Raw genomic sequence first — 16,841 nt, forward strand, 5'->3', positions numbered from 1 at the left:
TAAAAGTACTTATTTTAGAAGTTTTTTCATGCTATAGTTTCAATCATGGGTGAAAACAGTTGAATTCAATAGAATATTAGATATTTTTCATATTCGAATAGAGGTGGAGTCTTACTAGAAATGCCAATGAGCTCCAATAATTTACTCAAGCATCAAACTCGTACAAAACAAGAAGTGCATTAAGTCAACTCTATTATCAATGAGAATTTTTAAGCATGAAGTTTTGAATCTCCTCCAAAACTTTGTTGCCCACTTCTGAGAAAGGTTCATTTACGAAGAACCCATGCTGCATCCCTTGATACTCTATGTAGTCAACTTCTTTGCCCATCTCCTTCAATTTCTTGGAGTAATTGTCTATTCTGTCCTTCATCACTTCTCTTCCTCCCACTAAAACCAATATTGGGTCGAGCTTTATACTATCAAGCCTTGGGCTTTCTGGCCCAAATGGGTTGGCCCATGGATGGTCTGAATTGTTTCCTTCTGGTAATGATAGCCTCCAAAATCTAATCTTAGGAATTTTTAAACAATCATTAAAGATGGACATCAAAAGTAGGCAACTTCGTCAATATAATAGTGATACGAAATAAATATGACAACGATTAAGTTAAGACTGGGAAAATAATTTTAAAAAAATAATTTAAATAATTTTTTTCTCCCAACCGAGTGGCCCACGTTCTATACACATTAAAAAAGTGTAACGTCGTATTGACTTTGTCTCAATACATACATTATATAAAACTATGACACGAATTTCTTGAACCGATTCAATAATAATTGACTAATCGTATACAATTGAATTAGGATAAACTTATCCAAAACCAATCAATTAAAAATACTATATCCTATCCCCTAATATTATTAAAAATACTATATCCTATCCCCTAATATTTTTGGCTACTAGCATGTTTTCGGATGAGGATAGAATAATCTTATCACGGGTAAGCCACTACCTTTAACAATAAATTCCAAGAGGTCAATTCTTAAATTTACTTCCTGAAAAATTATTGCTGAAATTAAATATTTCATCCAATTACACTATTATTTTTATTCCTTTTTTTTTTTCGTCTAAGTGTGGCCGCTACCCGATTTTAGAAAAATGAACATAAACAATATATTCCGTATGTCTGCACACACCCATTCACACGTGAGCATGCGTGCTTAAATATGAAATTTGATTTCAAGTATACTAAATTTTGATCATGTTTTCATAAAAATGCATCTAAAATGCCGAAATCGATCCTCTAAAAGTTAATTTTCTGGTAGTAGTGTCCGTAAATATTTTAAAAAGTGATCATGAACTTTTATTTCAAATAAATTTTGTAAATTCGTGAAAGAAAAGTTCATAATAAATTTTTAAATATTTATAAACACTACCTTAATATTGCATTACATTGATATAAATAAATTTACGATATAACTGCTTAATCTAATTAAATGTATAGCATCATTATGTGATAATTTAATGTCGCTATTCTTTGATATGTATTAGGTAAAACCATGAGTTTAAAGCAGTAACCTGGAAGACACGCTAACATGTAAACCGCACTGGACAAGTTCTGTGCGATAAACTCACTCAAGAAAATATTAATAGAAGATATCGAGATCCTCACCATTTATCAAACAATTACATAATCCACCTACATTTACTTGATAAATTTTGGTTCTATATAATATAATGCGTCTAAATTTAGAAGATACAGCGAATCTCGTGACAACGAAACATATCGCCCCCATAAATGTGGAGTCATCCTCAGCAGAGGTGTCATTTGCATTTTGCAGTATAAAAGATTTTACGGATTGGGACTTTTCGAATTTTTATTATTATTCAGAGTGGGAAAATAAAATATTTTATGGATTGGGACTTTTCGAATTTTATTATTATTCAAAGTGGGATTTTCCTTTGGTCTACAAAAAAAGGTAGGAATTTTCTTATTATGCATTATTATTGGTGGACCATTTCCATTTTCAATGTCGTATCCTTTATTTTTTCATGGATGATTCAAATAAGAGATTCGACCCACGAAATTGATCCGTGAGACCGTATCACAAAATTTTTATGATATAATAATATATAAAGGATTGACCACAAAGTCCATGTCTGGCTGTCAGCTAAAAACGTGTCACACTATTAATATTTGGTTCACTAGGAGTTTTAGAGATTAACAAATTTAACTAAACCGATATACGAGAACGTGAGATTTGTTTTAAATTGAGATTTTGGTGTTAGATGAGTTAATATAATAAATTTCAAAATTTGAAATTTATTATATTAAAAAGATGATTTAATATGTTATGTTGTAAAAACCATGCTCAAAATTCATTTGAGGGTCCACGACGATGCTAAAAACCTAGAGCAAATAATTGCTAGGTGTATGTTTTAGTATGTATTTGTGTATGTATATTCCAAAGAAATGAGATTGTCCAATCATATAAAAGCTAGATAAGATAGGAGAAAAAGGTTGCAATAACCTTTGGGAATAAAGTTGAATTCAAACACAGACTAAGCACATGTGTGATGTAACATGAGCCCTACACAATAAATCATATAAAAAAATATATATATATCATAAAATTTTATGTTACATGTAATTTGTTCAAAGCACACACATTTAACATATATTATTTCTTGATATTTTAGCAATATATTTCAATTATATATGTATATATATTATCCCAACAAAATAAAAAAATAATTGGCACGCGCATGCATTCAGCTTTTTTGATGGGATAACTACATTTGTCTCGAAGCTCAAATCCCTCATCCTTTAGACTGTCTTTGTCATAATAAAGTTGATATCAAGAAGAGATTCTAAGATCCAAATTTCATCACTTAGTCCCCACTCTCATCAGCCATCACACAAATTTAAACCCACCATTGATTTAATTTTGAGATGAAATTTATAATTTATATTCTTCAATTAATCGTTTTAAAATCGTGAAAACAAGGAGAAAAATTAAGTTTCTTACGAGACGATGTCACACATCTATATTCACTATACGATTCGATCAGGTTTATATTACAGCGAAAAGATATCATAAAAATAATATTTTTTTGGGTCGAGTCAGGTCGGTCAAAATTTGTCTCACAAGTTGATGATCTCATAATCTTTCATATGAAAACTATTACATTTAGGGTTTCTTCCTGCTATAGCTATATATGCTTTAAAACTATATATATCCATGATTTTTTTTAACTTACAGAGAGAATATGAATATTGTAAATTTTTATGTATGTTTGAAGTCACAAAGGATAAACTATTAGCTAGGTGTAATTATAAATCAGGTGTGTGGGGTAAGTGTGCAATAGAAAGGGTTGATTTTCAGTTGCATATTTTCTTATGTATATGGCCTAAGATTTCTGGGATCCATCAAATTATTATGAAGATATGATTCGATTTCGAAATCTCTCTCTCTGTTTTTTTAAGGAAAAAAAAAAGAATCAAAATTAAGGCGCAGCTCATTCCCATGCAAATGAAATAACACGTAAAGTAAAACGAATTAAAAGGCTTAAATTACCTGTCGAGAATCTCCAAATTCAAGAATGGTTCCAGCGGGCCTTCTTCCTCAGACTTGGTTCTTACAGTGCCTCCAAAAAATGGAGCCATCAGAACGTAACCCCGCACCCTAATCGGTGCCAAATCCGGAGACCCGCGCCGGAGCTGCACCGCCAGATGGTGGGCCAGGTTACCACCCGACGAGTCGCCCACGATGAAAACCCTATCAAAGTCAACCCCTCCATTCGCAAACCATCCATCACCACCACCACCACTGTTCGATAGAAGCGCCTGGTTTCGGAGCCACTCCACGGAGCTCACAGCATCTTCCATAGCAGCGGGTAGCCTGTGCTCTGGCGCCAAACGGTAGTCAGGAGCCACCACAAGAGCATGCAGACCCGAGGAGAGGCGGAGGCAACAGCTGTGGCAGTTGGGCCAGGTTCTTGAGCAAATGCAAAAGCCTCCGCCGTGGAAAAAGAAGACGATGGGGAGCTTGGCAGTGGAGGGTGACCGGGGTTTGTATAGGCGGAGATGGAGGTTATGTTTTTTATCGAACAAACAGTCTTTCCAGACAGCAGAGCCGTCGTCCTGAACTTTCATTGGGAAGTTAATGTCCGAGGGTCGGGAAATGGAGCCGTCGCTGTATACTAGGACAATTCCGAAGCAATCTTCAACTATATGAGGAAGAGATCCCATGATTATCTCTCAATATATATATATAATAAGCTAATCAGCTTCTCTCTCTACTGTAATTTTTCCCTCTGCTTGAGGATGGCTGACAAAGAAGAGTAGGAGAGCAACCCATATAAATAGGACGAATGGCATAGAGCAAATTAAAGAGCTCAGAATAATTAGTTTTATTTGATTATTGGTTTTCAATCTTGATTTTTTTCCAATACTGTTGACGTGACGTAATATATATCAACAAGATATGATATCATATTAGCGATGATTGACATCACAGTAACAATATATGACATCATCATTAATGTATTAATGAAAAATGATTAAAATTTAAAAAAAAATCAAATTATTGTACTAAAATCAAACTTTAATCATTGTCCGGACCAAAAGAGTAGCTAACTTGAATTTTGTAATTTTTTCTTATGGTCACACTACAAAGTTTCAGATGGCAATATTCATCTTAGATGGCAATATTCATATAGTTTTGATATGATGCACATTCACATTGTCCATCTCCGTGTCCTTTTATTCATCTATCGTGTATACAAAATAGATGAGTAAAACCTCTTTGATGAGCACGAAATGAGGTGAGAATGAATTCCGTAGTGAGAAATTAAATTTTCTTACAGACAATCTTAATTTTAGTATTTTAGAATATGCCAGATATATAATATGATAGAAAATGTTGATTTGTAAAATCAATTTGTATAATTTTTGCAATCGCTATAACGATTCATACCATGTATATTTTAGGGGAAGTTGGTGAAAAATCCCCAATCAAAATATTTCTTTGGGTTCACTCCCTACCCACAAAATTGTGGTACTATGTCATACAAAATGTGGTACACTTCATGTGGAAATATGGCACTTCATGTGGAAATGTGGTATTAAAAAAGTACCCAGAGACTGAACACAAAAAAAATCGACGGCCGGAGACTGAAGGCCAATTTCCCTTATATTTTATCACATACATCATAAATACTCACTTTAATGTTCTATATGTATCATCAATCAAACCCTAATTTTTAATGGAACAACATGGTTATCAACAATTAAATGCAATGACCACGCTAGCTATTCGTGATTTGATATCTATAAAAAGTAAGAAATACAACACAAAATAATAGTTATATCTATCTAATTTTTAAAAATTGCACACAATTAATCAATTAGACTGGTTCTTTGTCCATTACAATTTCTACCTTGAGAGCAGTGATTAATGAATAAAAATAAACCTTTGGATGTGCATGGGTACAACTCATGCCGCCTTGGTTATTATTTTTTACAAAATAATATTTATATATAATTAAAAAAATAACTTTAAGGTAATTGCATGTTACTTAAAACAATATTTGCACTCGATGCACATGCTTTTACCTTTTGCCATAACAAATTAATAATATAGAAATGTTCGATTATTTANTATATATCCCAGGAAAAATAAAACGAACATGTCTAAAACCTCTTTTTCGAAAAATGAGATACAACACAATTGTACATGTCCTAAAAATGATATTATTAATTTTCAATATGTGATGATGGAAAAGCACAAAATAATTACAAACAAACATGGGGAGGAATGAGTTTTCCTGGATTCATTATATTGTTGGGATCTAAAGCAACTTTGATCTTCTTCATAGTCTGTAAAGCCTCCATCCCAAGTTCTTTTTCCAGATACTGACACAAGAATTAGCACTATTATGTACATGGTCATAAAAGAAGAGATTATCTTGGCTAATGAAACGTGTATTCAAGAACTGGAGTAGAAGAAAGTACGAATCAAAATACCTTCATTTTCCCAGTGCCAACGCCATGTTCCCCAGTGCACGTTCCTGCTTATAGTACAATTACAAAATATAAGTAAACTCCATATATCTAGCTCATCAGTGGTCAATAAAACCGGTATTGTAGGATAAAAAATTACTTGGATTTACTTTATTAATGCTAAAAGGCGTAAAGAATTTGATCCCAATACCTTCCATGGCTAAAGCTGTATGAACCATGAAGTGGTTTAATCTCTCAGCTTCCCTTCGTTGTTCTTCGTTATCGGGATCAAATAATACAACGGTGTGGAAGTTCCCATCACCAGCATGAGCGATAACCGTGCTGTACTTGCACAGATACAGAGTTGGACTAAATCCTAAATAAATGATTAAATATCGCTAGCTATTAGCAAAAGGTGTCAGTGATCACTCAGCAAGGTCTTACCATATTAAAGGAGAAGAATCTAGCTCTTTTTTGGACGTTGATATTAGTTCTGCAAGGTGTGACAGCGGAACACACACATCCTGCAAGGGTGAGAAAACATAAAGTTTCAACGCCAAAACGAATTATGAAAATGTTACACACTCTTTCCTGTTCGTTTTATATAATCTGTTATAAATCGAGAATTTGCAAGATTAATGGAAAGTTTACTTAGAAAAATATATTCTGATCTCCATTAAATTAAACAGTGCAACTGTCAAGGCCATTACGTATGAAAAGCATACGAGGTCCATATGAATTACATAGGAACACAGCCAAATGAGAAGTTGAAGTATGTTCTACCATGGGTTTTCACTCCACTCCACTTGCACAATCAGAGTGATATTCGAGGAGACTGATGAAAAATTGAGCTTGGTTTGAAGCATGCAGATTTTAAGTGGAGATTTAAAAGTAAGTCACAGTCAACTCGAATTGCCATCAACCCTACACGTCTCGTATTCCATTCCCATGCCGAGAACCACAACCAGACAAGATTTACATGGCAGGGCAGAAAAAAACTGAACAAGATTCAAAACTGACGCAACACAAAGCTACAAACATCGTAATTGCATCATGCCCATCGAAAAGTTATTTCAAGGGAAACCTAAAGTGGGTTTCAAGAATTGGCTAACTAGATGCAAATAAGGAATCATGCACATGATAAATTCAAAAACTAAGAAAAAATACTGACTGATGTCATTGCTTCAAAAGTTGGTTCCATGGCAAAGCAAGCCCAGAGTGCTTCCTTTCTTATCTACATGGTAAACATACTCGAATGGTTATATTAAATTACAATCGATATAAGTGTTCGATTAAAATCTAACTTCCAAGAGAATAGCATTTGGAGGCATACAATATAAATTGGCAACATAAAGAATGAAGAAAGGAAGATAAACCACGAAATATTCGAGTACATCAATGCAACATATCCAACCACAAACCTTCCAGAGTTCCTTTTTTGCTTCAGGATCCTCTGCAAAAACAAAATCAGAGCCATTGTGTTCTGAAGCTATCTTTTGAACTATTAGTGTTTGTTCACGAGAGTATGCTTCTGTCAGTAAGGACAACAAAAACTACATTAGCAATCACAGAGATAAGATCGATTCAACAGAAGATATGTGAAGTCTGTGCATGTAGACCAGAGGCTGACCTTAGCTAGAAAAAAAAAAAGTGCGCCTAGTTTTAAGCAATCTAATTACTTGTTAGTTTCAGGGGCAATATTTTACAAGGCTAGCAAGGTTAACCTAGCAAGCCTCACAGTCATTAAAATGCCCATCCGAGAGCAGGAAACAAGTTCACTCTAGTCCATTGCCTAGCCAGTAACTGGGCTGTCACCGGAGCAATATACTTAAAATTTTCTTAAGGAAGTATTTAAAAGTATGACAAATCCAAGTACGACCAAAATTAATTGTACAATAAATGATATTTTACCAGTGCCAATAAATTCAAATAGCAGAGTTGGGACTTCAGGTAAAGTTTTTCCATTAGCAAAATTTATTGCCCTCACTTGAACTTCATCCAAAAGCTCCACCCTTGATACCTAATGATAATAATTGAAAATGTTACAGAAAACAAAAGTGTTAGGATCTTCCTTACTGTTATAATTGTAGTTATTCTCAGTGATTCGTGTTGAATAGCAAACATAAACCTAATTTCCTCCTCCCATGAAGTTTAAATAGATGAGCAAATGCATCGAGCAAATTTTTTTTATCGATAAGAGATGCGATTAATAAACTACAAAATGTGAGTAGGCATTAGGCTACCATGTGCTGCAACTGTTTCATGCCCTAACCCTCTATAACTATCATCATAACATTTACATTGAAAGCTGAGAGCACTAGATGGGCTGAAAGAAAACCAATAAAAACAATGGACAACATACAGCGCTAAGAGTACTACACAAAATGAATTCGGTAGAAGAAATAAACAAGCATCACGGCATAGAAAACGAACATAAAAATCATGATTTAACTCGTGTATAGAAAGATGACAGGATGCAGATAACATATATTGTATGATAAGTTTTCTTACCTGTATACCAGACAGCATGGTGGCAATGGCAACATCTGCTGCATCTTTAACTGTAGGAAAGTTACACATTGCAACCTACCCATGATATTGACATAAAAATCAATGATCATGAAGATATCAAATATAAATAGCCCGTCGATCCTGTCTTTCTCATAATAGATATAGTGATGAAGGTGTGCAAAATAAATAATGGGAAAATCCAAGAGATAAAGTGATGGAGCTGCAGAAGGCAAAAAATCGAACCGACATAAAGGGGATTTGCTATTCCAAACAAAATTATCAGACTAAAGCCTAAAGGTATCTTGGTCATACTACAAAGAACTCCTAAATTTGCATAAATCCTACCAGAGGAACTGTTAACCTATGAATTTCAGCCCATGAGATTATCAACCTGGTAACATCAATAATTACTATATTATCCTGTTATCTTTATGTAGAAACATGTATATATATCTCCGAGTTTTCAACTGACGTGCATGATTTTTCTTTAGAACCTAAGCCAAAATAAGGCAAAAAAATATCACGAAATAATGCCATGATTATGATAAGAAGGGAACTAAAAGAATCTTCGTGCAATACATAGAGAGAAACGCCATCATGCAAGGACTAAAGAACTACCACTGAGTGTTGAGGAATCTTCTGCAGGCGCAATGTAACTTCAGTTATAACACCCAAGGTTCCTTCACTCCCAATCATGAGACGAGTTAGATCATACCTATTCAATAGAACTCTGTAAGCTGAGAGCACTGCATGGGCTGAAAGCTGAGAGCACTAGAGAATGCACATAAAAAGGAAAAAATTTCTAAAGCGATGCACATAAAAAAGTTATCTTTCTTTCTTTCTTTTTAACTCAACAAGAGATCAATACAACATAAAGTCGCAGATTAAATAAATGGGACTAGGATTGTTACTTCGACATGTCACTGTGCGTGGACAAGCAGAGGTTTGTGCAGACAGGAAGCATCTATCGTCTAAAATAGAGAAACACAATAAAAGAAACTAAGCCTAAGAGCCAGGCTGTCGAAGAAAAATTATTTGTTTCTCTCAGTTAAACACGAGAGAGAATTTTTCATAATAATTAGCTATATCTGCGGTTTTCCATTCTGAAAGAAATTTAACAAAACATAAATGTTACCCACTGAAGCTACAGTAGAAAGATAGAAGTAAAAAAGGTAAATGGGTCATGTGTGCGCTGACGATGTCTGAGAGCTCACAAGGAAATGGTGGATAGACAAGTACAGACTAGAAAGAAATTTGAAAAAAACCAAGAAAAGGAAACGCACCCTGCAGCACTCTTCCTGGCTCGGGAACCTGTCTTGACAATATCTCCATTGGCTAGAACCACCTGTGAGATAAGAAGCATTAGGACAGTGAAGTTGCTGACCATGATGAATTTATTAATGTTTGTCACTAACCTTAAGGTTGATGACATTATCACGCATAGTCCCATATCTACATGGTAGGAAAACCATGATAAGCTCAATTAAGCAGTAACAAAATTACAGCACCAATAAGACTAGGGTAAAATCATTAACTAGATAACAATTCATAAAGATGAAAAAATTGTATACTTCACGTGGTGGTAACTCAAGCATGCACTGAAATAATAAAACAGCCAAAAACATACATAAATTATATTACATGCATTCAGACTTCAAGATTGTGAAGATTGAACCCTCAGCAGGCACGGTTCCAGTGATAAATGATATCCGGATTAAAAAATTGAAACAGAGCAACTACCTCACTGCTAAAGAACCAGAGCATCGTGTAGCACACATTCCCCCAATTGTTGCCCCTGGACCTGTGAATCAAATGGTTTCAGTTACATAAAAATTCAACATGAAAGTGATAAATGTCATTCTAGACCAGAAAAGGCGAAGCTGAAAAATAATATCCACTTAAACTCCATTGGGGAAATCAGTCTTAATCAGTTATATGGTTGACATGAAAAGATGTAGTGTACACGCAAAACATAGGGAAAGGCCACACAGGTACAATTTTCTCTTTCGTTATAGTATCAAAATGTATGTCTTATACATATCATCTATATCAATAATGCATACCTCAAATTAAATAAAATATTTAGAACTTGTTCCTTAAAATAATTAGAAAGGAACCTATAGAAGTTGGCATAACAATGTGCATTATTGAAAGCCTTCACTGTTTATGAGAAACATAAATATAGAAGCTTCTGGTTTCTAAGCAATACTCATTTCATTAAACATAGCTTATTCTATAACGTAATAGCTCAACTAAAAATGAAATTCTATTAAAAACATAAAAACATAAGCATAGCATCACAAAAACAAAAAGGAAACTCACCAGGATCCAGAGGAAAGAATAAACCATAAGGCTCCAAGTATTCATTAAGCTCCATCCAACCAATCCCAGGTTCAACAACCACATCCATGTCCTTAACATTTAATGTTTTGACACGCTGCACACCAAATAGCTTGGGAGGTCATCAACTGTGTGACTTCCAATAATTGCTGCAGTTAATACGGAGACCAGTGGTAGGAAGACAAAAGAAGCTATTATTGAAATTAAAATCTACTCATACTTTCATTAATGACATGTCAATGCAGACACCGCCATTAGGGGACAAGGTATGACCCTCAACTGACGTTGCACCACCATAGGGCACAATGGGAACCTGCCAACAACAAAATATTTTGAGGAGATCTGGTCATGACTTACTCCATTATCAATTAGTTCACTTCCACATTTCATTGCTCGAATTACAGTAAAATCTTCAGTGCAATTTGAAAGCAATTACTCTAAAAACAAGGGCATTATGCCTGCAATATTGTCATATAACAGAACCTCCAACCTTGTGCTTGTCGCAGGATTTAAGTATTTTAGACACCTCCTCTTCAGACCTGAATAATAAAAATTACAGATATAAACATAGACACCATGTATAACATGATATATATATTCTACTTTTATTCATTATTCTTCAAGGAAGAAATAACTCGACATTGAATATCACACCTTTTCATTCGTGTGAAAAGTTTGAACAGAAGAGTTCAGGTCAACATATTTGTTTATCCGTATCAATAATATTTAAACCATAACTGGTCTAGCCTAACAAAGTGAAGAAAAGCCAAAGACTACAACGGATAAAGACACATTCACCCCTGGTTGAATAACAAATCACTCAGTATCAAATCTGACCTTATATACCATAATAATAATTATTTTGTAAGATAAAACCTCAAGCCCTGTTTGTTTAAGATATCCAGCTCATCTCAACTCCATTACTAAAAAATTCATCATTTTGTAAAATAAAATCTAAAATCTTTACTCGACATATCAACTGTAAAAGTTTCAATCAAATCATTAGTTTAAACTTTAAAAATGAACTATTCAAAATCATCATATCATCACAAACTTTTCGCACTACTTTTTTCTCAAATAGTCGTTACTTATTTCTCCTTTTCCATTCAAAAGTAGCAACCAACCTAAGGACTTGGTAATTTGGTTTCCACATCACCCTACATCAAGAACTCAAATTTAATTTAACTCATCATAGAAGCATGTCCTAATCACCTATATATTTCATTCAGCGGTAAAAATTCACTCCTAATATTCAGAAACTGCAAATATCTCCACCCACAAGTCTATGTAAAAGGAAAATGCAAGCAATAGAAGTACACAAAATTCTGAGAGTAGATGAATCGTCCCCACCTTGGAAACACAACTACATCAGGAATATTCACTGCTTTGTGAAAGCTATACTGCGGCTTCCCGTGGAAATATCTCTCATCGTAATCCAAAGTCATATTGTCCTGTACATGGTAGTCAGATAGCAAACTATTGGTCTCAAAACAAAGCTTTACAAAAATATAGTTTACGGTTCACAGTGAGAATGCAAGGCAAGAATGAATACGCAGAAGGTTTCAGAGTAAAAACATAGAAATCATATCAGAAGTTACAAAAAGCACAAAACTTTAGTAGTGAAGTTCAGAGTGAACACCAAACGATGCTACTACCTTACAAATGGCCTTCAATTCTTCGATAAGCTCTTGTGGTACCTTTTTATGTGAACCTTTCACCAAATATTCTGTGCTTTCTTTACCACCAAACCTCTTACCTCTAAATTACAAAAGAAAAACTTTAACAACAAACACTCACACAAAATTTTGAAGCACCGAACTTTACCCATAACCAAAAAACGATACATTGAGATATTTACGTTTGATCAAGATTTGGAGCATCACAGAATGATGCAGAGTCATTGTAGTGTGATTGAAGAGCAACAGAACCCGCAGAGACGGCGAGGGCCATTGGAAGCAAGGACGTGATCCACGAAGTTTTCCTAATGCTTTCAGAGCTCTGTATACCTGAGGTAAGACTCGTGGATAGAGTTGTGTGGATAAAAGAGTTACTGAATTTGGTGAAAATTGGTCTAGAGTGAGACCGCAGACGAAATAACCATGAAGGGAACGCCATGACACGACGGTGCGGCGGCGGATATCGGCGCGGAGTGATGAGTGGGTGAACTGAGCGACTGGAAGAGCCTTTGTTAGCTAAATTTAGTGTTAATTGCATTTCTTCCCCCCAAAAAGTGTAAATGTTGAGAAAACTCCCACTTAAACTATAATAATTCAGTATGTACCTGAAAACACGGAACATATAAAGCACTTTTTCTGTCATGCACTGTTGGGTACTACCAAGTCATTCATGGAGTTTGTTATGTTTTCAAGGTTTTAACTTCTATAAATCCTAATGCCCCGCCAAGTTTATTTATTTGCCAGTATATTGTGAACACGGAACATATTTCCCTTTGTAGAATGTTCGTAGACGCACTATTTTACGACAATTACGAGAAAACTGGGCGGCGTTATCTCAGTTTATCCGAGACAACTCTTATTCCGAATGTCTGATCATCATTTATGAGTATATACTGCATTATGCCATTTTGAAACTTAATTTTTTTTACTAGTTTTAGACTGTAATTAGATTGTCGCACCAGTTTCAATTTCAAAAGATATGTCAAATTCAAATTCTGGTGATTCTTTGTTTTCGCTTTTCTCTCAACTATTAGGTTCTTCTGTAACATATGCCTACCGCATGACTGGCAGGGAAACCATTGCTACTCCCGTATTCTTGAATTACTGATAAATGTTTGGGCATATCATAGCGCGGTAGAAGAATGGTGTATATATGTAGACCCCGAGACAGGTTCAATGCAAGAACAGCACATGCTAGAAAGTCGAAGAGGTCGAATGTTGATTGAATGGTTCCAGTTCAGCACTCTCAAGAGCATGGATCAAGACTTGGCCGAGGAGTACTTTCATTGTGCAAACCCGGAAAGACACTGGCAATGGCCGTCAAAGGGAGAAGTGTTTTGGAAAATTACGGTATAAAGAAAAAGAAAGGAGGCGGCAATGACTTAGAGAAAGAATACAGAGGCTGAAGCAACGACCCCGCCAGAAAGCCTTGGGAAAGTACGTTAATCCAGATGAGTCAAACTCAACTAAATCTTACTGAAGACTACTTTGAATGGCATTAAATATGTACCCTGTAAATCCAGATGGGAAAGCTTTCAGTTTTGTTAGGAGGATTGAAAGAATAACATACATAATATAAGGTTACTGGATTATTAAAATTAAATTATTAAAAGATTGCTTTGATTCACACACATGCTCGGTTTTTTACTTTTTTTTTTATCGATGATTTTAATTTTGAAGCATGTAAATCATGTATAATACTGATATTTACCACATATAATTTTATGTTCAATATTACTGTATATCACAGTAATTAAAATAATTCATATTTCTATATTATTACAAATGATGGAAGGTGCAAAAAAATTAATTTTCTACATATTGATAGTCAACAAAATAAGTGTACATTAATTAAAATAACCAAAATGTCAAACTTTTAAAATATTCTCAAAACTCTATCACGACAATTATTATATTCTAATTAATAATAAGAGATTTTGTTTTGTTCTCTTCGCGATTTTGGTAATCTACGTTGTCAAATTTCATTTTTAGTATGTTACGTTATATTTTTTTTTTGAATTTTTAGTCTTTTTTTTCCCAACGTGAGACTAACGTACCACTGCAATACTAATTTGACATTGACGTGTTTAATGTCACATCAGCACTCTTGATAAAAAAAAAGATTATAATTGTTAAAAATAGGAAGATAAAGGACTAAAATTGTATTTGATAACATAGATGATGAAAATCACAAATTTATATGACCAAAAAAATAGTTTTCCCTTATAATAATTATACACAATAATACATGCTAAAATAACCATATCATTCCAACTAGTTATATACAAATCTTATAAAAAAAAAATTTTACCTTGAAATTTCTTGTGATTCTAATGTTTTCTCAATCATTTATAATAATTTATATATTGATTGATTTAACCACCAAAAATATTTTTAAAAAACCAATGAACCATTACATGACCACAGTATTTAATGTCATGGTACGTTAACAAAAGAATCGTATCACTTACGATTTTTTCTTTTTCTTTCATTTTTTTTAAATGTTATAAAAAACGAGTACCGGTCGATAAGGATAGAGGGGGCAAATAAAAGGACGAGCTAAAGATGAGGTGGTGGCCTTCGCCGTCGCCAAGACTGAAGTGCCGTTGAGGATTAAACTGAGATGAGACTGTGGCCGTTGGAGGTGGAGTCGCGACGTGCAAGATTTTAGTCGAGAATGATTCGAGGCCAACTGCGGATTGATTGAGATCATGCTGAGGAGGTGATCCAGACCAAACTGATATTGAGGCTAAACTAAGGAGGTAGTTGTGAGTTGTGAATGAATTACTAAAGTTATGTGGGTAAATTTTACATAATATTTTTATATATATGATATATTAAATATACTCTCAGATTTTTATTGAAATATTTACAGAGTATTCAGTTTAATTTTCAATATTCAATATACTTAATGTTAGTCGAAGTCTCTTGAATAAAAAAGACCATAGCCAATCGGAAATCTTGGTAGAGACTATTAGAGATTTATGTATCTATCTATACAACAAAAAAGTTGCAGAAATTGAAACTAAAACAACAAGTAACTCAATTAATTAGCAGGTTTCACCGACAGTTATCGTGTATATATATATAATCAACCAATAGGCCTGGTTGCCAATGGAGCCACCTCCGCCAACGGCGTCGACAGAGGCGTAGGAATCGGCGACGTACGGCAAACCGGGCAAGTAGGGTGGTGGCGTAGCCATGGATCGACGCACTTCAAATGGAAGAGATGACCGCACTCGGGCAGTCTCCTGAGCATGTCCGTATTCTTGTAATCTGCCAAACATATGGAGCAGCACGCCGCCGTCGAATCCTTGTGGTTCACCTTCGCTTCAGAGTACAGCATCTTCGGGTACCCATTCAGCGTAGCATCATCCAGCCCCATCTCCACCACCCAGTGCCGAGGATCATCAGCCCCCTGAGGATCCCGCGGCGGCGTCGTTGTTAACGAGGTCGTATTGTTCCTGGTGCAGTAGTATGAGGCCAAGGTTATGGTCGTGATGAGCAGGAGGATCCCCACCGAAACTCCGATTCCGTAACCGAATCCGCCTATGTTATCTGAACCCTGGAAGCCTCCGGAGGCGTCCGTGTTATTCATGTTGGTAATAAAGAGATTTGAGATGGTCGGCCATGACAGGAGGTGTTATGAGGGGGTGTATCTGTAATATATAGAAAGTCAACAGATGCAACATACTTGGGGAAAACTTTATCGAGGGGAGTTGTTCGACATTAAACCGGATTATTATATGTTATATATTCACATTATTATTATTTTTTTGAATAATGTGATCAAATATTAGTCTTTCGATTATATCAATTTTTTTAAAAAATATATATATAAAAACCCACGTTATTTAATGATATTAAAATAAAAAGAGAAATATTCTCAATATAGATTAGACTAAGAATTTTATATGGCAACGTGTCATTATTTATCTGGACCTAGATGTATATTATATTATAAAAAAAAGTTGTGTCCAATGCAAAAATTTATCTGAAACTAACATATTTTCATCAGAAATCTAATACGTTTACGTTGACTATTTCTTATTATAAAAATCATTTTACAACCGAAAAAAAAAAGTACAATTTGTCTTGTTCTTAATAATAATAATAATAATACAAGTCTCATTTTCAACTCTCTGGCTCTTGCATATACATTGCACGATCTTGGTCGCACTCACTTACAAATATCTATTTAAGTAGCATTTGAATGCTGCAATAAAACAACTAGCACGCAAGGTTTGGTTTATTTAATGTATTTGCATTAATTAATTATCTAATTTCATCATTTTGCATAATTGTTTGGTTCCTCCGCCTTAAAAATTTCAAATCTATTGACTTCAGCTACATATATTTTTATGACACTAAT

The 16,841-nt window shown here is 34.5% G+C and overlaps 3 protein-coding genes across 3 annotated transcripts; all 3 read right to left on the minus strand.

Moving 5' to 3' along the window:
• Nucleotides 1-64: 64 nt before the first annotated feature.
• LOC140958998 (strigolactones hydrolase CXE15) lies at nucleotides 65-4,315 on the minus strand. Its single transcript, XM_073416676.1, has 2 exons — nucleotides 3,517-4,315; nucleotides 65-503 (listed from the first exon to the last, which is right to left on the minus strand). Exons 1-2 carry the CDS (start codon nucleotides 4,188-4,190, stop codon nucleotides 197-199), a joined length of 981 nt encoding a protein of 326 aa, XP_073272777.1. The 5' UTR covers nucleotides 4,191-4,315; the 3' UTR covers nucleotides 65-196.
• A 1,315-nt stretch (nucleotides 4,316-5,630) lies between these two features.
• Nucleotides 5,631-13,019, minus strand: LOC140959550 (D-lactate dehydrogenase [cytochrome], mitochondrial). Its single transcript, XM_073417448.1, has 18 exons — nucleotides 12,652-13,019; nucleotides 12,449-12,551; nucleotides 12,144-12,244; nucleotides 11,284-11,332; nucleotides 11,014-11,106; nucleotides 10,776-10,890; nucleotides 10,194-10,254; nucleotides 9,869-9,905; nucleotides 9,737-9,798; nucleotides 9,072-9,168; nucleotides 8,454-8,528; nucleotides 7,854-7,962; nucleotides 7,364-7,473; nucleotides 7,114-7,176; nucleotides 6,387-6,466; nucleotides 6,154-6,284; nucleotides 5,967-6,010; nucleotides 5,631-5,855 (listed from the first exon to the last, which is right to left on the minus strand). The coding sequence occupies exons 1-18, from the start codon at nucleotides 13,005-13,007 to the stop codon at nucleotides 5,736-5,738; spliced, it is 1,806 nt and encodes a 601-aa protein (XP_073273549.1). The 5' UTR covers nucleotides 13,008-13,019; the 3' UTR covers nucleotides 5,631-5,735.
• A 2,364-nt stretch (nucleotides 13,020-15,383) lies between these two features.
• On the minus strand, nucleotides 15,384-16,129 carry LOC140960195 (RING-H2 finger protein ATL70-like). The gene has a single exon (XM_073418351.1). The coding sequence runs from the start codon at nucleotides 16,065-16,067 to the stop codon at nucleotides 15,561-15,563; it is 507 nt and encodes a 168-aa protein (XP_073274452.1). The 5' UTR covers nucleotides 16,068-16,129; the 3' UTR covers nucleotides 15,384-15,560.
• Between the last annotated feature and the right edge of the window lie 712 nt (nucleotides 16,130-16,841).

This window comes from Primulina huaijiensis, chromosome 15 (assembly GCF_012295235.1).
Source record: "Primulina huaijiensis isolate GDHJ02 chromosome 15, ASM1229523v2, whole genome shotgun sequence".
NCBI lineage: Eukaryota > Viridiplantae > Streptophyta > Magnoliopsida > Lamiales > Gesneriaceae > Primulina > Primulina huaijiensis.

Excerpts from the sequence above, each read along its gene's own strand:
- LOC140958998 (XM_073416676.1), bottom strand. The coding sequence starts at position 4,190 with ATGGGATCTCTTCCTCATATAGTTGAAGATTGCTTCGGAATTGTCCTA. Across the intron at positions 504-3,516 it reads AATTTGGAGATTCTCGACAG|ATTTTGGAGGCTATCATTAC; the intron begins GTAATTTAAGCC and ends TCCTAAGATTAG.
- LOC140959550 (XM_073417448.1), bottom strand. The coding sequence starts at position 13,007 with ATGCAATTAACACTAAATTTAGCTAACAAAGGCTCTTCCAGTCGCTCA. Across the intron at positions 12,552-12,651 it reads GCTCCAAATCTTGATCAAAC|AGGTAAGAGGTTTGGTGGTA; the intron begins GTAAATATCTCA and ends TTTGTAATTTAG. Across the intron at positions 10,255-10,775 it reads ATTCTTTCCTCTGGATCCTG|GTCCAGGGGCAACAATTGGG; the intron begins GTGAGTTTCCTT and ends TTTGATTCACAG.
- LOC140960195 (XM_073418351.1), bottom strand. The coding sequence starts at position 16,067 with ATGAATAACACGGACGCCTCCGGAGGCTTCCAGGGTTCAGATAACATA.